This window comes from Dreissena polymorpha, chromosome 11, assembly GCF_020536995.1.
Source record: "Dreissena polymorpha isolate Duluth1 chromosome 11, UMN_Dpol_1.0, whole genome shotgun sequence".
Taxonomy (NCBI): domain Eukaryota; kingdom Metazoa; phylum Mollusca; class Bivalvia; order Myida; family Dreissenidae; genus Dreissena; species Dreissena polymorpha.
The window spans coordinates 63,964,578-63,988,201 of NC_068365.1; the positions used below are offsets into that span (position 1 = coordinate 63,964,578).

The window sequence follows — 23,624 nt, forward strand, 5'->3', positions numbered from 1 at the left end:
AAAATTACGTCAATATCTCAAAGGTCAAGGTCACACTTTGAGTTCAAAGGTAAAAAATAGTCATAAATGAGCTTGTCTGGGCTATAACTATGTCATTCATTATGAGATTTTAAAATCATTTGGCACATTTGTTCACCATCATGGGACGGTGTGTCGCACGAAAGAATCACGTCAATATCTCCAATGTCAAGGTCGCCACGACTAAAAATAGATTTATTTTAAAACAAACTTACAAAGGGGGTTAATTTTGTTTGTTCATTTCAAAAGTTCAGTTTGAGTTGTCTCCCTTTATCAGATTTTTTTTCACAATGAAAACCTGGTTTTGTGACAATTTTGTCCCTTGTTCGCTGTTGAATTGAGCTGAAAAGAATTAACAGGGCAAAAGAGTTAGTTATAAAATGTGGTAACTGACCAATTATTTACAACTCATCTTGCTACTAGTTGTTTATAAAAAATATATATTATATTCAATATTTAACATGACTGTCTCAGTCCTCTAAGCCGAGCGGAACTGTCTTTTTATTAGGATTGGAGTTAGTGTTCGTCTGTTGTATGAACAAATCTGCACTAAAACTAAATTTAGATTCACATCGTACATCAAATAATTATTCAAATGCATTATTTTTCTCTTTCCGGGATATTGTTTTAGTGTGTTGATGCTGCATTAACAAATATAAGTGTATATGATGTGAAAACATCAAAAATAAACAACGGTTGCGATAGACACCTATAAACATAGCATATACTGTTAGATGCGCATGATATCACTTAAATATTTCCAGACCATATAAGTGGATAGGTATTTTGATTTTGCATTTTCTGGAGATGTTCACATTCATATGTTTGAGTGTTCGTTTTGGTGACTGAACAATTTACACACAAAAAATGTGAATGTATTTAGTGACACATATATTAGGGTTCATTATGTGAAATTCAAACTTTTATTTGTTCATTAGTTGTCGGGAGTAGTTCAAAAGTGTGTTTTTCACAAACCATGTGTTTATTCTGGTCAGAGCAACACAAAAGTCAGTGTATATTTCACCTTGAACAAATCTTTGTTTCATATTCAAATTTTCAACATCTTGCCATCTTGCAATTTTCAGGACACCTTATTAAGTGTGGTGTTCTCAGACCACGGTTACTGCATGAACCCACTGCGGGCCCCAAAGCCTGCGCCCGTGATCAATATGTCTGTTAAGCCTGCGCCTGTAGTGGTGACCCTAGAGCCATCCAGCGTGGATACCCAGCTCTCTATGCTGCCTACGGCACTGCTGGCGGGAGGTAGGAATTGGGCTGGCATGAATAAAATGTTTGTTTGAGATTACGCAATCCATAGCAAGGCAGTTGGGAAGCTGATTTTGATTTGGGCCATAGATTTTGCAAACACATAAAGCTAAAGTGATGACATTATATTTCGATTGTGAACTGCTTAATTTTTGTTATAAGGATCACAGCGTTCTTTTTCTTTCTTTATAAAATACCGGAAAACAGCACTTTCCCAATCAGGAAAAAACAAATTTCCCAAATGCTGTAAAAAAAATCCCAATTGAAGGTTTAAAAAAAAAAAGCAACGTTTAGTTAGTTTCTCTAACCCTGGGTTAGGGTTAGGGTTAGGGTTTAGGGTTAGGGTTAGGGGGTTGGGTTAGGGTTAGGGTTAGGGGGTTGGGTTAGGGTTAGGGTTAGGGTTAGAATTGATTCTAAGTAAATATAATATTGTCAACTTGACGACACTTGGTTATCAATTTTGAAGTATCTGTGAGCAAAGCAAAACCAATATCCCAATGTGAAGAATACACGACGCAAATTTTCCCAATTTCGAGGCTTTTCGCGCAAATTTTCCCAGTTAGGCTGGTACCTGTCCTATTCCCAATTAGCAAACACAAATGCTGGGCACAGTGGGTCAAGGTAAAAAATTAAGGTCACTGTTAGTTAAACCAGAAACATAGTTTCCATTCAAAATCAAGGTTTTATGTGTTTCTCATAGAATATATTTCAAATAAGAAGATTGGTTACTTACTTGATAGCGAAAATAATTACTACACAACTTTTATTTGAGATTCTCTTGGTCAAAAGGTACATATTTTTCCATATTATGACTTCAAAATTCCCCTGTCAATGTCCCACTCAATGTCAGCTAAATTTGGAAAAGAAATTAAAGTAATGTTTTTTTGTATAATTATGTTCTCACTATTGTCATCAAACCAGTTTTGAGCGTCAATAACAAAGAAGAATATGTCCATTTGGTCATGCATATACACAAAACATGATTTCCCTTTCATCTTAAAATTCCCCATCAAAATGGCCTGCAACCTTTCCTGCAAAGGTTAAAAAACACTTTATATGTATCAAAACATATTGCAACATGCTGCTTTGGGGAGTATTCTTTGTCTCTATTTTTACAAATTATTGTTTATAATAATAATCACACACGTGCATGTAGATGATTATAATACTGATAATGATGTAATAATATTTACATAAAATTATGCCATTACGTAAACAAGCAATAAAAAAAAAGTCCGGTATTTTGGGGAATACTTTTGCACATAAATATATAAATATAACATCTTATATCTTAATTCACTAAAGACATTTAACAAAGCTCACCCCCGTCCTTTCCATCAGACTCGGCCTCGGATGCAGAGCAGGCCGACACTTCTGTGACGGATGATTCCCTGTCGTCTCCAAGAAAGTCTGGCCGGGTACCGATTCGGAGCAAGTTTGCGGATGAGGATTGGATAACGGGAAGTCCAACGAAAGGTCGCGGGCGAGGACGAGGTGCCATGCTTTCCTCACCATTTGGAATGAGGTATTCACTGATGACTACACATATAACTATATAAGAATTAATGAAGTATGACATGTTTTGTATTATTCCATAGCAATAATTTAATTTAGAATGTGTACCAGGCAATCCCGATTTCTTATATTTTTACTTGAGGAAAAACATGTTTATGTTCATATTTGTAATGCCCCCGGATGGAATGATGGGGATATATTGTTTTTGGCCTGTTTGTCTGTCATTGTATGTGTGTGTATGTCCCAAAACTTTAATCTTGGTCATAACTTTTTCAATATTGATGATAGCAACTTGATATTTGGCATGGAAATGTATCTCATGGAGCATTTCATTTTAAGTGGTGAAAGGTCAAGGTCATCCTACAAGGTCAAAGGTCAAATATATGGCTTCAAAGCGGCGCAGTAGGGGGCATTGTGTTTCACAAACACAGCTCTTGTTTTTAGCTCTACTGGCCGAAGGCCTGAAGAGCTTATGTCATGGCGTGGTTTCCGTCGTCCGTGCGTGTGTTAGACTTTTTCTTGTTTATGCAATAAAGTCCACAGTTTTCATCCGATTCTTTTCAAACTTGTTCAGTGTCTTTATGTTAATGAGGACTCAAACCCTATTGAAAATGGGTTACATCAGAGTAAAAAGTCCAGTATTATCTCGCCTTGAATTTGAGAAAATTGTGAAATAAGGCTTGTTTACGCAATAAAGTCCACAGTTTTCATCTTTTTTATGTGACAAAGTCCATAATTTTCATACAATTCTTGGCAAACTTGCACAGTGTCTTTGTATCAATGAGGACTCAAACCCTTTTTTAAAAAGAGCAATATTGAAGCAATAAGTCCAGAAGGACTTCCCCTTGAATATGAGAAAATTTTGAAATCCTGCTTGTTTACGCAATTAATTCCACAGTTTTCATCCAATTATTTCCAAATTTGCACAGTATCTTTATATCAATGAGGACTTGAACCCTATTGAATATGAGCAGTATCAGAGAAATAAGTACACAATAATCTCCCTTGAATTTGAGAAAATTCTCCTTGTTTGCGCGATTAAGTACACAGTTTCCATCTTATTCTTTCCAAACTTGCACAGTGTTTATAGCAGTCAGAGCTACAGATAAGCTGCGTATTTGCATAAATACGCAATCAAAAATAGGTGGATACGCAATTTTTTTAAAGTCTGTGTGTACCAGTACGCAAAACAAATCGCGGATTCCCAATTCGAGCTGCCTTCTATGCGTAATGAAAAATCCCATTTTGTTTTGGCCATTTTGACTCGAGTCTTAATAGACAAGCGTTTGTTTTATCTGGTAACATACAGTCAAAACCCAATGGCTCGAACTCGTCGGGACCGGCAACAATAGTTCGAGCCATCCGGAATTTGAGCCATCCAATTTCTTATAAACTTTTGTTTACGAACAAGTCTGCAGTACATTTTCACCTCCAGTTGAAGAGTACACATATTGCTTAAACTCCGTACTACTTCGCACTACTTACTGCTTTTGAATTAATAAGTCAATAAGAAACAGATATATACTTAATACTTTAATTTACGAATATTTTTAAACAGTTACAAATACAATTAACAAATAGCATTTAGAAAATATCAGCACGTTTTAGCGCAGCACATTTTAAGGGTACACAGAGCACTGAAGAACAAAACATGCATCAGCACTATATACACATTATTTACATACGAGACAGCACTACATTTCTTTATTATTTATATCTTTTTGACATAATGTCCGTTTGTTTTGCGTTCCGTAGCTGTCGTCAAGAAACGAATCTTTCAATGCCATCCAGTTGAGACTGAAGATGATGTGAGTTTTTGCACTCCTCGAGATATTTTCTGATAACGTTAATGGCACCCATGGCTGACTTCGCGAACGTCTTTGGTGGTGGATTGGATGTGGTCTCTTCTTCGTCTGATGATGCAGCATCTCCTACCCTTGTCACCATATCCCGGAGGTCTTGCAAAATGTGGTCGTCGGCTGTGTCTTCGGTTGCTGGGAGATTACTGTCGATGCTTAAGTAGTCCTCCATTGTTGCAGTAGATCCGAATATTTCTGCTAGTCTTGCCAGTGGAATATCATCATCTGGGTCGTCCGGCACTTCATGGTACTCCTTGTCGTCGTCGTCGATGGTTTCTTCTTCTTTCCGGAATCCGGCGTGTTTGAAGCAGTTCTGGATTGTAGTAGCGGTCACTGATTCCCATGCTCTTTTCATCATTAGTAGTGCTTGCAGAATGTTCACTTTGAGTTCCTCGTCGTTATCCTCAACTCTGAACTTCTGTGTAAGGATCTGCTTCCCGTACTGGACTTTAAGATTTTTGATTACCCCTTGGTCCATGGGTTGGGTTTTACTTGTTGTATTTGGTGGTAGGAACACCAGCGTTGTTGCTTTGAGGTTGGCTACATTGGCGTGTTCCGGACAGTTGTCCACCACTAACGCTATTTTGCGGCTGTTGCCATGGTGTCATCCAGTTTATGGACCCACTCTTGAAAGACAGATGACGTCATCCATGCGCGTTTAATTGATGCATAACGCACAGGCAGAGATTTCACATTCTTAAAACATATTGGTGCTTTTGATTTACCCAGCACCAACAACGGGAGCTTGTCGCTACCATCCATGTTTGCGGCCACCATGACAGTCAGTCTTTCTTTGTTTGTTTTTCCACCATGACACTGAACATTTTTTATTTCCAGAGCTTTGTCGGGGAGGGCTCTGTAAAAGACAGTGGTCTCGTCTGCATTATAAATGTCTTGTTCACTGTATGTAGACAGAATGGTTTGTAGATGACGCTGCCATGACTCAAATTAATGTGTGTTACAGTCAACAGAGTTAGCATCCCCACTGACTTTTTTAGCAACGATGCCGTGTCGTATTTTAAATCTGCACAGCCATCCAACTGAACCGGAGAATTCATCATCCGGTATTCCTAATTCATTTGCATATTCTTTTGCTTTACATTTTAATGTTTCTCCATCTACAGTTGAGTTTTTTGCGCGTTGGTTTTTAAACCAACGAACGAGTGCTTCTTCAAGTGTGGGCCATTTTGATGTACGGGCAAGTTTTTGCTCAGGTTCAATTCTTCCAGCGAGAACTTTAGATTTTATCTCTTCTTTATTTTTTAACCATGTTGATAGTGTATTACGGGGAACTCCTAATTCTTTGGCAATTTCTGCTTTTGTTTTTTTGCCACTTTCAACTGCCAAAATGGCTTCATATTTGTCTGTGTAGCATTTTACGTTCAACTTTCTTTTTGTCCCTTTACTTCCTACAGCGGATCCCTTCTGTATTGCTGATCTAGATATCCACCCGGATTGGGTACCGGGGCCTTCTCTAGATTGCTCAGCAAGAAGCGATTTAGCGGTTGCAGCCATTATGCCATACAGCATCTACGAGAACGCCAGCTTTTATACAAAATGTCTTTTACTCAAATCAATTAACGATTGAGTTTATGACATGTTAGCAAACAGATGTTAAATCAATTATTGTGTGCCTTTAATCAGGCAGTCCTAATCGATTAACAGTTTATGCGACCGGTGTTACATCAATTTGTGCGTGCCTTTAATCAAACGGTCCTAATCGATTAACACTTTTTGGGACCCGAAGTGAGTTCGAGCCATGAAAACTGTAGCCGGGACTGTGAAAACAGTTCGAGCCATCAGATAATTCGAGCCAAGCGAGTTCGAGCCATCGGACACAATTTTATATGAATATATAGGCATAAAAATCAGTGCTTTGATGCGAGTTTGAGCCAACTGGAAATTCGAGCCAAACGAGTTCGAGCCATGGGGTTTCGACTGTATTTACCAATCGTTAAGATGATAACACATGCGAGTCAAACACAATGGCGTCTCGAGGCAGACGAAAAGTTCGGCAAAAAATAAAAAAACAACATATAGATTCCTTTTTTCGTGGTAAATAAATCTAAATCTAAAACAATTGCAAAGGGCATAGTGAATGACATTATTAACTCCATGTTTTGTTCCGTGGACATCTGCGGTTGTATTTTTGATGAACTTGTTGATGGGGTGCACATGGGGCTGGAACGGTGTTGGGATAGTATAATTAAGTGTTTTTAGACCGAAAGTGCCAAAAAATAATTTTTAATATAATAATAATAACAAGGGTTTCAACTAAAAAAATTTTTTTTCTGACAGCCATCAATCACAGTCCGGTTAAATTGCCAAAAAATAATACAAATCAACAACTTTGACATGTGCCGTAGCTAATACATAGCTCTATCTAAAAACAATAACTTGTATTGCAATTACCCAATTCACTTGTTTGTTTTGGTACAAATACCCAATTATTTTTTTATATGAGCGGGTATCATACTTTTGGATACCTAATCGTGTTTTCCATTCTTTCATTCCTATAATGAAGGGTATTACCCAATTACCCCAAAAATCTTATCTGTAGCTCTGATAGCAGAAGAGCGATTCAGGCCCTCATGGGCCTCTTGTTTTATGTTTTGAACACTTTGGTTTAAAAAGGATGAAAGTATTAATTATTTTCTATCATTTTGTAAGCAGTATACAATCAAATTTCAAGACCGAACATTTGATCCTTCGTTATGACTTTAGTGCATCTTACAGTAAGATGTTCCTGAGTAATTCCATGTGAATTTCCACCCAGATGTTAGTTTCAAACGATGTAATATGTTGACTGGGACAGAAGCCAAATTAAGGTTTATAATTTTTGTTGATTGATGATGTTGAACTTTCTTTGAATGTGATTTGGTGTTGATGCTTTCCTTTCTTTAAATTGCATAAGTGTTGTGTATTCTTTGTAAATATATCAAGTTTAAGTCAAGTAACAAGTAATGATAAATTCTTATAAATGGTTGTAACCTATTTTTTAATTGACAACGTTTTTCTTATTAAAGTGGTATGATGTTGCTGTATTCTGTATGTGAGCCTTATTCTGTGAAAACTGGGCATAATGCATTTGTCTAAAGTGTTGTCCCAGATTAGCCTGTGCAGACACCTTCCCATTTCATGTTTATTTTGTATAAAGGAATTCTTTTCCAAACACAAATCCAGTTCAGACAGACAGTGTTTTCCTTGATTAATCTGTGCAGACCTCACAGGCTTTTCTGGGACAACACTTGACGCATTTTCATTACGCTTATTTTCCCCAGAACTAGGCTCAAATTGATTTGGTGTTGGTGTTTCCTTATTTCAACACAGGGATATTTTAAAAGTCAAGTAATATGCGGTTTTCAAGAATTATTTCCAAATTGTTGTTAGTTGACAACATTTTGTTTACATTTTTAATTTGATGAGGTGTTTGTTTAATCATGCTTCACGCTGGTGATATGTTTTAAGTCAACGATCCATGCTGTCAACATGCTGGTGTTATGTTTAAGTCAACAATACATCCTGTTGACATACTGTTGTTGTGTTTTAAGTCAATGATCCATGCTGCTGACATACCAGTGTAATGTTTTAAGTCAACGATCCATGCTGTTGACATTCTGGTGTTATGTTTTAAGTCAGCGATCCATGCTGTTAACATACTGTTGTTATGTTTTAAGTCAATGATCCATGCTGCTAACATACTGGTGTTATGTTTTAAGTCAGTGATCCATGCTGCTGACATTCTGGTGTTATGGTGTAAATTAATGATCCATCCTGTTGACATACTGGTGTTACGTTTTCATATCGGTCAATAGCGATACATCGCTAATGTTATACTTGTTATGTACAAACCGACGTAAAATGAAATTTGTATTTGTCAACGATCAATGCTGTTGACATACTGGTGTTATGTTGTAAATCAATGATCCATGCTGCTGACATTCTGGTGTTATGTTTGAAGTCAACGATCCATGCTGTTGACATACTGGTGTAATGTTGTAAATCAATGATCCATCCTGTTGACATACTGGTGTTATGTTTTAAGTCAACGATCCATGCTGTTGACTAGGACCAGTACCCGCATCAGCGATGCTAAGCAGCGGGACCTCGCCGAGAAAATCATGCTGGCCAATCGCCAGGCCATGGAGGCAGAGAAACTGCTGTCAGAGTCTACTGGGTCTGATGGAACCATGTCAGACGCCACGGTGAGTGATCATTAAATTTCTGTTTTAATTTCTTGGCATGGTCACATTTGTTTTATTAATATATAATTGATCATCTTCAAGTTTTTATGTACATAATTTTCCCATAACATAACAAATTTTTTCGCAATTTAGCAGCCAGGATAGCGTTGTATCAAATATAACACGCACAAACTTTTAAATTTGAAATTTGGAGGTTTAAAAATGCGCCTAAAAAAACTTACGGTACTTAAGGGTAAACCCATTACCACTTAGATACATTTTTTTACGCATTTGTAGTCCCTTAGAAAGTTATATTTAATTAAAGACTTTCCTTACAAGATTCAAGTTTTCAATGCGTCATTTCCAACCCTTTGATACTGATGAGCAGCAAACAGCATAAAACCTGAACAGACTGCGAGTTTCTCGCTGGATGTTCTGGTTATATGCTGTTTGCACATAGCCATTTCCTTTTTGCTTCTGAATGGGAAAGTGTTAACTACTTATTGTTTTGTCTATCAATATATTAGGCGACTGACAGAAGACGTACATTTTGCTAACCCCCCCGTTCTCACAGATCTGCTACTTTATGACAATCATCCTGATCAAGCCTCGATCGGAAAAAGGTTTGGATCAGGGCAAATCGAGGCCGATTGGAGTCTAAATCTAGCAATTTGGCAAATTATTGTCTTCATTTCGAGTTTTTCTTTCTTTTCTTCTTTTTTCTTGTTGGCCACGATCCCGCCACACTTGTTTTGAGCATGTTCAAAATAAGGGTGGCGAGAGCGTAGAGCTCTCCTATCATGAAGACTATAGCGCGATCATACTGCGCTTATGAAGACTCCACTACGTTTCTCCTGCGATTTGTCTAAATCGGCCACGTTTTTGGCCATGCTTTGATCGTAGTAGAAACGGCGTCTATGTGTAAACAGGGGGGGTAACAAAGCGCAAGGATTGTCCCAAGATTGTCTTGCGACAGCTCTTGTTAACTGAAGTGCTTTCTGAATCTTGAACTCTTAATAATTAGAAGCTACAAAAAAGTGGAGAACAAGTCCTGACCAAATTGTTCTCTTTGTTTTGTTTTCAGAACCATACACTGTTATGAAATGGTACTGTAAAACAGTAGTGCTTTTTGAACGTTTGTTAAATATCTTAACAAATAATCTAATTAAACAGTGGAAGTATTGTGAAATATTAGATCTGAAGGTTGGGCTTTGTAAGGCCTAAATTAATAGCGAAACAAATTAAAAAAACAGAAGAAAAAAGTCAGCTTCAAAGAAGAAATTATAAGAGCCAAAACACTTTCCCTTTACACAATTTTTTTCGTTCTTTGTAAAGTACCAGTAAAAGCACTTTCCCAATCAAGTTTTTATGCTCCTGAAGAAGGGCATATACTGATCGAACTGTCCGTCCCTTTGTCCGTCTTTCCGTCACACTTTGCACTAAGGTTTTGAAAAATGCTCATGACTTCTATGTCGCTTCAGATAGCAACTTCATATTTGCATGCATGTGTATCTCATGAAGCTGCACATTTTGAGCGGTGAAAGGTCAAGGTCATCCTTCAAGGTCATAGGTCAAAAAAACAAATCCAAGAGAAGTTATAAGCTTAAAAGGGAGATAATTATCTGTACCTGCTAAATTATATATTTTTTTTTAATCAAAGCGGCGCAGTAGGGGGCATTGTGTTATTGACAAACACATCTCTTGTTTTATCAAAATGTCCAATTTACGTGCAATAAATTCCCAAAAGGAAGGAAATGTGTATTAATTTTTTCCAAAATCACATTATATGCAAGTGAACAAATAAAATGTGCACCGCAAATGAACATTTTAGAGAAAATGTATTGAAAATAATATTTAGATGGGTTTGTGAAATAAAGTACCAAGCAATTAACAAAACCCATAATTCCCAATTTGAAGATATCATGACACTAATTTTCCCAAGTTCAGTGTTTTTGCGTTATTTATTCCCGATTGGTGACGTACAGGTACTGTTCCCCATAGGGGCTAAACTAATTGATGTTTTACTATATTAAATGTAATGTTTCAGTCTCCGGTGAAATCCCCAGGTAGGGGTCGTGGAAGAGGCAGGCCAGTTCAGTCTCCGAAGGGTGTCATTCAGAAGTCGTCGCAAGAAGAAGGAGAGGAAAGCGTAACTGAAGAAGTATCTGAAGACGAAAAACAGGAGGAGGATAAAGAGTCTGAGAGTGAAAAGGAGGAAGTGGAGAAGAAAAAGAAAAAATCACCCAAGGGGAAGGAGAAGAAGAAAAAAAAGAAAATGGGGAAGTATGAAAAGGACAGTGATTATTCAGAAAGTGACAGTGGAAAGAAAGAAAAGAAGAAGAAAGGGAAAAAGGGGAAGAAAAAAGAAGGAAATGAGAGTGATGAGATTGATGAGGAAGTGGAGAAAGGGAAGAAGAAAAAGAAGAAAAAAGGAGTAAATAATAGTGATGAAAGTGATGATGAATCTGAAGAGAAAGGGAAGAAAGGGAAGAAGTCAGGTAAAGGGAAGAAGAAAGGGAAAGGGAAGAAAAATAAAAAGGAAAGTAAAAATGAGAAAGAGGACAGTGATAAGTCTGAACCTGAAGCGGAGGAAGAAACTAACAAGAAGTCTCCAAAAGGAGGGAAGACAAAAAAACTAACAAAGAAAGAGAGATTAAAGAAACTTAAAGAGGCTAAAGAAGCTAAGAAGGCCAAATTACTTGAAAAGAAGAAGGCAAAATTGAAACAAGGTAAAACTAAAGGGAAGAAAAGTGGAACAGACACAGAAGTGACCCAGTCAGATACATCACCGAAGAAAAAGTTGGGAAAAGTTAAGAAAGGTGTGCCTGATCCAAAGGAAGAATCCATTAAAAGTGATAAGAAGGAGCAGGTTCAAGTGTCACCCAAAAGAGGAATAGCCGTTGAATCTGATGAACCAAAAGATAGTCAGAAAAATCTGGTTGGCAAAGCTACAGAGAGTGAAAAGGACAAATCTGAAATTTCCAAGACAACTGCAAAAATGCTGAATGTGGCAGATACAGCTGAACCTAAAAAGGTAACAGTACCAGTCTTTGTGGGGGTCAAATTTAGGGGCTGAAATTAGGCTCCATTCCCAATCTCAAATAGAATCTATTTTTCCAAATGAATGCCTAAAACTCTCAAGGTTTCACAGAAAAGTAAACGTTTATCTCCCATCCAGCTCTAAAACTTGAACCATAGTTAAATATATAAATTTAAAATCGCTTTTAATCAATTTAAACGTATTATAAGCCAAAACATAGACATCAGTTTCCCATTTTTGGTCAATTTCACACATTTTTCTGTATATATAAAAAGCCCTGACCAATGCCCGAAATGGTGAACAAATACACTTGTTTTATGCAAAATAAAACAATTTTCCATGTTGATAATTAATCCCCTCGAAGAGTAGATTTTGTTTCTATATAAATATTGCATGCGTAAATCCTTCTACAGATTATGACTGCTCGAGCTGCAAAGCGGAAGATTGCGGAAGGAGAGGCCCTCTCACCTGATAAAAAGACAAAACTGCAGACAGATGAAAATAATCAGGTACTCAATAAGACAAAACTTCAAACAGATGTCAATAAGCAGGTACTTAATAAGACAAAACTTCAGACAGATGTAAAGAAGCAGGTACTTACTAAGACAGAACTTCAGACAGATAAAAATAAGCAGGTACTTACTAAGACAAAACTTCAGACAGATGAAAATAAGGAAGGTACTTCCTAAGACAAAACTTCAGACAGATAAAAATAAGCAGGTACTCACTAAGACAAAATTTCAAACAGATGTAAATAAGCAGGTACTTACTAAGACAAAACTTCAGACAGATGTAAATAAGCAGGTACTTACTAAGACAAAACTTCAGACAGATGTAAAGAAACAGGTACTAACTAAGACAAAACTTCAGACAGATGTAAATAAGCAGGTACTTACTAAGACAAAACTTCAGACAGATGAAAATAAGCAGATACTTATAAAGACAAAACTTCAGACAGATTAAAATAAGCAGGTACTTACTAAGACAAAACTTCAGACAGATGTTACTAAGCAGGTACTCACTAAGACAAAACTTCAGACAGATGTAAATAAACAGATACTTACTAAGACAAAACTTCAGACAGATGTAAAGAAGCAGGTACTCACTAAGACAAAACTTCAGACAGATGAAAATAAGCAGGTACTTACTAAGACAAAACTTGAGACAGATGAAAATAAGCAGATACTCACTAAGACAAAACTTGAGACAGATGAAAATAAGCAGATACTCACTAAGACAAAACTTCAGACAGATGAAAATAAGCAGATACTTACTAAGACAAAACTTCAGACAGATGTAAATAAGCAGATACTTACTAAGACAAAACTTCAGACAGATGTAAAGAAGCAGGTACTTACTAAGACAAAACTTGAGACAGATGAAAATAAGCAGATACTCACTAAGACAAAACTTCAGACAGATGAAAATAAGCAGATACTTACTAAGACAAAACTTCAGACAGATGTAAATAAGCAGATACTCACTAAGACAAAACTTCAGACTGATGAAAATAAGCAGATACTCACTAAGACAAAACTTGAGACAGATGTAAATAAGCAGGTACTTACTAAGACAAAACTTGAGACAGATGTAAATAAGCAGGTACTCACTAAGACAAAACTTGAGACAGATGTAAATAAGCAGGTACTTACTAAGACAAAACTTCAGACAGATGAAAATAAGCAGATACTCACTAAGACAAAACTTCAGACAGATGTAAATAAGCAGGTACTCACTAAGACAAAACTTCAGACAGATGTAAATAAGCAGGTACTCACTAAGACAAAACTTCAGACAGATGTAAATAAGCAGGTACTCACTAAGACAAAACTTCAGACAGATGAAAATAAGCAGGTAGTCACTAAGACAAAATTTCAGACAGATGAAAATAAGCCGATACTTACTAAGACAAAACTTCGGACAGATGTAAATTAGCAGATACTCACTAAGACAAAACTTCAGACAGATGAAAATAAGCAGATACTTACTAAGACAAAACTTCAGACAGATGTAAATAAGCAGGTACTTACTAAGACAAAACTTCAGACAGATGAAAATAAGCAGCTACTCACTAAGACAAAACTTCAGACAGATGTAAAGAAGCAGGTACTCACTAAGACAAAACTTCAGACAGATGTAAATAAGCAGGTAGTCACTAAGACAAAACTTCAGACAGATGAAAATAAGCCGATACTTACTAAGACAAAACTTCAGACAGATGAAAATAAGCAGGTACTTACTAAGACAAAACTTCAGACAGATGTAAATAAGCAGATACTCACTAAGACAAAACTTGAGACAGATGTAAATAAGCAGGTACTTACTAAGACAAAACTTCAGACAGATGAAAATAAGCAGCTACTCACTAAGACAAAACTTCAGACAGATGTAAATAAGCAGGTACTCACTAAGACAAAACTTCAGACAGGTGTAAATAAGCAGGTACTCACTAAGACAAAACTTCAGACAGATGTAAATAAGCAGGTACTCACTAAGACAAACTTCAGAAAAATGAAAATAAGCAGCTACTCACTAAGACAAAACTTCAGACAGATGTAAATAAGCATGTACTCACTTAGACAAAACTTCAGTCAGATGTAACAAAGCAGGTTCTCACTAAGACAAAACTTCAGGCAGATGTAAATAAGCAGGTTCTTACTAAGACAAAACTTCAGACAGATGTAAATAAGCAGGTACATGTACTCACTAAGACAAAACTTCAGACAGATGTAAATAAGCAGGTACTCACTAAGACAAAACTTCAGACAGATGTAAATAAGCAGGTTCTCACTAAGACAAAACTTCAGAAATATGAAAATAAGCAGCTACTCACTAAGACAAAACTTCAGACAGATTTAAAGAAGCAGGTACTCACTTAGACAAAACTTCAGAAGGATATAAATAAGCAGGTACTTACTAAGACAAAACTTCAGACAGATGTAAATAAGCAGGTACTCACTTAGTCAAAACTTCAGACAGATGTAAATAAACAGGTACTTACTATAGATAAATGAATTATGCTGCAGAGGTACACAAATTTTAGATATTTTATTTTCTCTAAACTTTGTAAAATTTATACATTATTGATTACTGTTTAAACTAAAAAAAAGTCTATTGGCTCCATCATCCACAGATTTAGTAACAGTTTTGTTGAAATTAATTTAAAGTTGCATGGTCAGTCAACCAATGGTTATGTGGGTCTTTGTTGGGTGGGTGGGTGGTTTGTTGATTGGGTTCCTTTCATATTTTGTGCCCACCTTGTAAGTGAAACATCCCTGGGAGGATTTCAATATGAATGTGTTTTGTTATTCCCTATGACAGAACAATATGGCTCAAAGAATTCAAGGGCAAAGGTAGAACTTACAAAGTATTGTTTGTTTTCCGTCTTATAGGAACCAGAGAAGACAACTCAAAGTCCATCAAGAGGTGATCAAAATATATTTGCCTCTCTGACGGGGGACCTTAATTCTGAGGTCAATAGTGCAGGCCAACCAGATGACAAAATTGGAGGCACTGTTGATTCTAAAGCAGTTTCTCAGGAAGATAATCAAAGTAAAACAATAGAGGAATCTGAAAGTGCTATACAGATGGAAAATAGTGTGAAAATAGTAAGTGATGTCAAAACAATTAAAGAAAGTGTAAGTGATTCAAAAGCTGAACATGAAAGTTCAGTACTGAACAAAGATTCTGGAAGTGGTTTGGACAAAGCTGGTGAACATCATGATAAGCATAGAAGACATTCTCATGAACATAAAAACTCCACTTCTAGTGACAGAAGAGGAAGCCATTCTCACAGAAGGGATTCCCACGGTCATGATCGAAGACACTCGCACGATCGAGATCGTAGGCCCTCTGGTACTTCCTCTCATAGAGAAAAAGATAAAGACAGACATAGGGACAAACAGGGTCGAAAAGAGTCTGAAAGCAGGGATAGGGAATCGTCATCAAAAAACGAGAAAGTGCTTAAGAGAGAAAAGTCAAAGGAAGAGGAGAAAAAGGAGGTTAGTGCTGTGTCTACTAAATCTGGAGACATGGCGAAGAAGGTTGTGAGTGGTAAAGTGAAAGGCAAGAAATCCAAGAAGAATGATGATTTGGCTATTGATTCATCTATGGTGGATTTATTTAAGCCTGATAATTTACCGGCAGTGGAGAAAGAAGTGACTGCTAAGAAGGAAGTGAAACCAGTTGAAAAAGTGCTTCAAAAGGTTAGAGAGACAAAAGTTAAGTTTCAAACTACTGATGCTGAGAAGGGTAAGAGTGTTGTAAGTGTAGAAAGTTCGAAGTTAAAGGATTCAATTGGTGTGGAAGTCATTAATGTCAAAGAATTATCAGGTCAGATACAGGGTGAAACAATTATTAGTGTTAAAAAAGCAGATGAACATGAAGAAAAGAGTGTTACAAAAGAAGGAGAACAAGTGAGTGAAAACAAAACTGCTGACAATTTGAAAGTTGAGCATGAAGCAAGTGCTATTAAGACTGAGGAGCAAACAATGGAGGTGGATTCTGTTGGAGATATTATGGTAGATGTAGAAAAGATGGATGAAGTTTTTGAATTACAAAGTGAAGTCAGCAGTACTTCAGAGTTGGCTGTTAAACAAGAAACAGTGACTGCAGAAAAGGCTGAGAGTAGAGAGTCCGAACAAATGGATACCAAAGCGGAAAAGCAAGTTGATTCAGATGAGAAATTAACTATGAAAAAAGATGAAAAAGATGTGGAAATAGCAGAGGTTAAGAGGGAAGAAAAAAGTGTTCAACCCGAAAAGAGGGTGACAAAACCATTAAATATGGCGGACTTCTTTACTGAAAGGCGGTTAAAAATCAATGATCCAAAAGCTCCTAAGGCAGTTGCTAAGCAGAAGGAAGCTGTGGTGTCAGAGAGCGAGGCCTCCCCAAGTGGAAGGTCCAAGCGAAACAAGGCCAAGGGACTTGCAGAGATCTTGAAGAAAGAAAAGCTAGGCAGTGGTATGTATCCGTATATTGTGTCTGATTTACTACAACATAGTAGACATGCCTGTTCTATCTCTAAATATGACGTTCTTTTTTCCCCAGAAACAAACTTTCCACTATTTTTCCCGATTTGGGGAAAGATTGTTATAATAAGGTAATTAAGGAAGAAACTGTGATGTTATGAGGAAATCACTGTGCTTAAAGTGAATCCATTGTGTTTTAAAAAGTGGTCCCTGTTCTGTAATTTTTTGAACCCACTGTGCTGTAGATGATGAAGAGGAGGAGGAGGAGGATTCTGATGATAGAGTTGATGACGATGATGAAGACTTTGAGGATCCGACACAGTTATACTGCATCTGTCGTCAGCCACATAATCAGAGGTAAGATGGGAACTATTTTTTTACTGTAGGTTGCCAGATGGGAAAATATTATTAGTTCTTTCAGCAATTTGTTTTTTGCCCAGTTGGGAAAAGTACTGGTACCAGCAAAATTGGGGAAAATGACTGCCAAATTACCAATTGAAGGTTACCTTAAAATGATTTTTTTTAAATTGCAACATTCAATTATTCTATTTATCCAGCTTATGAGTTGATCGTTAGAAAATTTATCATTATAACACTCTTGCCATAATTGTATAGTACTTGTTTATAAAAGAAAATAATAAGTTATTAAATTTAGTCAAAACAATGTGATTTTCCCAATTTAAAGGGCCCCATTGTCAAAATAATGAAAATAGTGGGGGGAGTGGGTTAAAATTAGAAAGCATGCCCCTTTAATGAGGAGAACACAACTCTGAATAAGGATAGAAAATCTCATTACTGTATTAAGCCTTGCAACATAAACTTATCTTTTACCGTAGCATCATGTAACCATAGCAACATGTAACCATTGCAACATGTAACTATACTGTCATGTGACCATAGCAACATGTAACAAGAACAACCTGTAACCCTAGCAACCTGAATCAATCTTGCTCCTCATTACCAGGTTCATGATTTGCTGTGACAAGTGCGAGGAGTGGTTCCACGGGAAGTGTGTTGGCATCACGCAGGCCCGCGGGGCTGAGATGGCCAAAAACAACGAGGAATATGTTTGCCCGCAGTGCATGGGCAAACCAGAAATCGAAAAGGCGGATGTAGGTAGTGCGGCTGACCAGGAATCCTTTGAAAAGATGGAAATGGAGGTAATGTCATGTGAAACAGTTCGGAGTCATTGAGATTCCTTGGCTCTTTTATTTTAGTGTTGTGTAAACTTTTTTTCCAACATGCATATTAACAGAGCTTGTTAGAGAAATCAAAAGTTCGTCTAAAATTATGTGTAAATGCTGTTTCAGGGCTCTTACTGGTTTAACATTTTGTTTCGCCAACCATTTTCACCAGTTTATTTTTTTCCTCTTGTTCTTTGTTAAGCAAGAAAAAATAGAAAATCAGTTTTCTCCACTTGTTTTTACAAATTGAAATATATTATAGCCACTTGTCTATTTTTTTTTGCATCAGGCGACAATTGAGAAGGGAAGCAAGGGCCCTGCTGTAGGTTATTGGCGAATTACTGTATATAGAGAATACTAGGTTAGCGTTGAATACAAAGAAGTTTATGTTGCGTGGCTTAGAACGCCGGGAGCGCGAGCCTTGGCGAGCGCTTTCGGTGTTGGAGCCAAGCAACATAAACTTCTCTGTATTCAACGCTAATCCTAGTATTCTATTTATCCCATTTGATTTTTTTCAACGTGACATTTAACATAAATAGATCTAATAACCTTAACAATAATTTTAATTCATTCTTAAAAGCGCTTAAAATCTAACGAATGTAACCCTGCGTAGTGATATAAATGTATTTGTTTTGGTAAGCCAAAATAGTCTTTAAAAAATTCACACACAAACAGTAAAACGAGTAAAAATATCACCATATGCCTCGATTAAATTTCACGCAGCATGCGAATTATAACACATTACGACTGCAAAAAGAAGATTTTACTTTACTATAATGCATTTTATTTTCGAAAGAAAATGATCAAAATCCTATATGGCGGCGATTGCTCCTGACAAAATGATGTTGATGTCATTATACATGTACACCATCGACGACCTTGACAATTTCGACGAGTAAACAGACAATTGCAGCGACTGACACTTTATTTGACTTAATATACAGGGCAATACGTTTTCCGACTTCGGACGACGAATTTAAGCGCAGAACGTGTTTTTTATATAATGTTATGGGTATGCCGTGTGTGATCCGATGCATCAATGGTGCCCATTTTCAAATCATTTCCCAGAGAACAGGGAATGACAAAAGTACAAACAAAAACCAAAACCCGTTCGAACTAGTATCTTACCTTAATTATCCTTTAAAATCCATCTAATAATCTATTTAACTCAATAATTGACGATTTTTCATCTAGGGTCTTCAATAATTATTTTAGCATATTTAAATAAAGACCCTTATGCCATCATATCACTATATTCAAATGAGAACTCAATAAACTTTCTTCTTCGTCACATGCTACGTCATGTACTCTATGTACATTACTGCTGTTAAAATGAACCGGAGCAGTTTATCAAATAATAGCCGTTGGTAAACTCCGTTGCATTTGCAGATTTCTGCATACAAACATAATTATGTTTAAACTTGCACAATGTTTTATTTGTCTATAGTAAATGCCCTTATTGTACAAGAAAATAATTTAATATATAAATACAGAAAGAATGGAAAACATTCCATTACACAACAGATAAATGAGTGGATAATACCCGTGTACAAAATGGGACGTTCCGAATTCCAGTGTGGTGCTATTTTTACCATCTTACATGTATACTTTACACAGCTCCATGCCTAACGTGAATTAAATTGGAAAACAAATATTGCAGATTATTTATGAATTGTGCGATATTTGTATGGCCTTTTGTACATTCTTAAATGTCAAAAGTACATGCATGGATTATAAACAATGCACATTACACGAAATAAGAAAAATGTGATAAACTGACAATTCAAATATGTCGATAAACAGTACATGTGCATGTGAAATAAGTCGCGTTTATAATAAATCGTGAAAAAAAATGGGGAAAATTACGCAATAAGTATGTCATTTCATCAGGGTTGGCATATTGAAAGGTCAATTGAGTACTGACCTGGCCGGCAGTCAATACCCACGGTCAATACTGGTCATTACTGATCTTTACTGGTCTTTACTGGTCAATACTGGTCGATTGAAAATTGTAGCATTTAAACATTACAAAGGAGCCATTTTATATTAAATCAATAATTATTCTGTAATTGATAAACTTTTTTCTGAGTTATTTATTGTAAAAAAAATCTTTAAAGCTGTAAAAAGTTACTTCTTTATTATTTATGGAAACAGCCTCAAATATATAAGGAATAAGGCAATATCTTTATCTCAGTGTATCACATCCGTTACTAAAGTATTATTAATATTGTAGGTACAATAGCATTTCACTTATATATTGATATATCTATTTGATAAGCAGATGGACAAACAAAACTCTTGTGTATTCTAGGGTTATAAATCTGGCCTCTTAGTTGGTAATAAAATGCATGCAGTGTTATGTCTCTGATATTGACAATTAAGCAAATCTGCCCTTAGGCTATTTCATATCACTCACACAAAAGAAGATTACATTGTACTTGCTATGAATTTAATAGTTACTTCTAACTTGTTTCTTTTCTGTATTAAGAGGTTTTTTTTCCCTTTCATATTAAAAAGTTCAATTGGTATTCAAATGAATAAACAATCAAAGTTCTTGATTTGCCAACAAATAATGTTTTCCAATTGTGGGTCTACTTTCTTTTCAATTATTTTTTTCTTTTAATAATTATTTCTTATTATGTTTTTAACCAGGTTTTTAACCAGGTTTTCTGAAGGAAAAAACTGGTTATTAGATTGGCGAATGGGGGCGGGCTGTTGGCTGGCTGGCGGGCGGGCGGAACAAGCTTGTCCGGGCCATAACTATGTCGTTCATTGTCAGATTTTAAAATCATTTGGCACATTTGTTCACCATCATTGGAAGGTGTGTCGCCCGAAATAATTACGTCGATATCTCCAAGGTCAAGGTCACACTTTGAGTTCAAAGGTCAAAAAGGGCCATAAATGAGCTTGTCCTGGCCATAACTATGTCATTCATTGTGAGATTTTAAAATCATTTGGCACATTTGTTCACCATCATGGGACGGTGTGTCGCACGAAAGAATCACGTCAATATCTCCAATGTCAAGGTCGCCACGACTAAAAATAGATTTTTTTAAAAAACAAACTTACAAAGGGTGTTAATTTTGTTTGTTCATTTCAAAAGTTCAGTTTGAGTTTTCTCCCTTTATCAGATTTTTTTTTCACAATGAAAACCTGGTTTTGTGACAATTTTGTCCCTTGTTTATTCTTATATCAATAAAAATTAAAGTTTTTTTCACTATTTTGTTTAAAAAGTATTTAAAGAAATCAATGCAAGAATACATGACAAGTAAGGATTGTGTCCAAAAGGTGCCATTTAAGGCCCTATTATCAGTTTTGATTGCCCCAACCTGTATAGGCAAGAAGACTTTTAGAAGACTGTGGGGACAGTGGGGTATGAGGAACAACGCATACACAGTAATTTACAGGTTCTTGTTGAATCAAGCACAGAATTATCTGAGCATCAAAATTCATTAGAATTGAAAATAAGTTCAATCAACCAGAAAAATCCAATTGACCAACTTTGACTTATTTGTAAAATTTTGAGAGATTGGCCTACAAATTGCATGAACAGGTATAAAATAGTGAGTATTAATAGCTTAAGACATTATTGGCAACATGTCTGTTTAATTTATATTATCAATATTGTTTAATTAGGCATGGAATATAAATTAAAATATGGGGTAAAGTTCAATCGACCAGTATTGACCAGTAATGACCACTTCGGGAGTATTGATCGGGGCGGTTTAAACCGGTAAAAACCGCCAGTTAAAACCGGGGGCAGTTGATTGGTGCCAACCCTGCATTTCATGACGCCATCAATCAGCTGATTCATTATACGGATGGCGAAAAAATATGTCATTTGACTAGATTTAAAAGTTGAAGGTCGTATCATTTTGAAGCTAAAGTTTTCTCGACTTTATTTCTTATGAAAAATCATTCAGTGCTAAAGTAAAAAGTAGTCCGTGCACGCGACAGGTATATCCCTCAAGGTTGAATACAGGCTAGTATATTCCATAAGGTGTTATACTGTCAAAGTCGCGTTGAAAATGGGATAAATATCAATATCTTATTTATTGAAGGATAATTGCATCAATTTTTTTTTAAAAGACTGTCTAAAGTTTGTTTCCAGGGCTTGTATTCACCAACCAAATCTTAGACTAGACTCAGACCCAAGTAAATCTACTTCAAAGTGAGAATATCTACAGGCTGATCATAATGCTTAAGTAATGCAATTATAGGTATTTAATGACATGCTAATCCTCACTTTTAACCCTTTACCACTTAGATATGTATTTTGACGCATTTGTTGTTCATTAGAGAGTAACATTTAATTAAAGACCTTTCTTACTGTATTCAAGTTTTAAAGGCTTCATTTCCAACCCTTAGTTACTGATGAGCAGCAAACAGTATAAGACCTGAACAGAATGCGAGTTACTCGCAGGCTGTTCTGGTTTATGCTGGTTGCAAAAGCCATTCTCATTCTTCAAGGTTTAATTAGTTCTTATCCATTACAGCTTTATGTCAAATAATATTCTTTATTTTTAGACTTAGGTCTTAGAATTGGTACGTGAATGCATGCCCAGGACTTGGTGTCTTTGGGGAAGATTTTGAAAATGCTGACTTACTTGTTGTAATGTTAACAACTGTTATCCGATGATGTACCTTGTTTCACATGTAGGCCGAGACATCAGATGTCTCAGAAGTGAAGCAGGGTTCGTTTACCACTCAAACAGACGGAACAGAAACCACCGACAGTAAGTTGTTATGTGTGTATTTTACTTTCTCATTCCAATCATATAACCTGTAGAGAGGAAATAACACCCCCTTGTATAGAACAAGTGGTATTTCCACCTTGCTGACATCAGCAAAAAAACATATGATATATACTGTAAACGTATAGAAATTCGTCGGTATGAAATTTCGTGGTTTAATAAAAAACAACTAATTCGTTGACACGTAATTTCGTTGATTTCAAATAAAATCAACTAATTCGTTGATACGTAATTTCGTGGATTTCAAATTTTCGAGGAAGAGTGACCGTCATAATAATTAAACTTTCATTAAAACAATCTGAGTAATAACGAAACATAATCTGCTAATCTGTGTTGACAGCAAGACTTGAGGTTAATGTGCACTGAAGCATAAAAGTGTTGCCGATAATTGTCGATAAGAGCGATAAAGCGGCGCACTCCCTAATTGCCATCAATGTTGTTTTGACAATATTTGCAATTATCAGCGCAATCGGTCCCCTGGTAGTAACAATTGAGTAATAAGGTCCCCAAAATACACGTGTGAAAACCGTTATGTCTCTTTTAACTTTAATTGGCGCTTATTGACATAATTATGTGATAAATCTGAGAACTGTAAATTTGACGATGTTACGTTAAGGAGAACAAACGTTGATGTACAGTTAAAATACCGTGCTTGATTTCGAAAGTATTATTACCCTAACACTTATCAAGACAACAACATATTGTATTAACTAGCATATCTAAATCAAACAATCATAAACATCTTCGTTAAAACATATATAATTTACGTCAAATGGGTGGAAAATAACACCATTTTCAATCCGGAAATATTTTAATTAGTCAAGATATAGTGTA

General features: G+C 36.1%; 1 protein-coding gene across 3 annotated transcripts in view; it reads left to right on the top strand.

The window, feature by feature from the left end:
• Positions 1-23,624, top strand: part of LOC127851908 (death-inducer obliterator 1-like) — a 62,150-nt gene that overhangs the window by 14,815 nt on the left and 23,711 nt on the right. For all 3 annotated transcript variants that reach the window (XM_052385870.1, XM_052385869.1, XM_052385871.1), the window contains exons 5-13: positions 1,104-1,281; positions 2,626-2,809; positions 8,704-8,863; positions 10,890-11,876; positions 12,296-12,391; positions 15,275-16,844; positions 17,098-17,209; positions 17,817-18,012; positions 22,697-22,772. In XM_052385870.1, the coding sequence (XP_052241830.1) occupies positions 1,104-1,281; positions 2,626-2,809; positions 8,704-8,863; positions 10,890-11,876; positions 12,296-12,391; positions 15,275-16,844; positions 17,098-17,209; positions 17,817-18,012; positions 22,697-22,772 (3,559 nt within the window). The remainder of the gene's footprint in view (positions 1-1,103; positions 1,282-2,625; positions 2,810-8,703; positions 8,864-10,889; positions 11,877-12,295; positions 12,392-15,274; positions 16,845-17,097; positions 17,210-17,816; positions 18,013-22,696; positions 22,773-23,624) is intronic.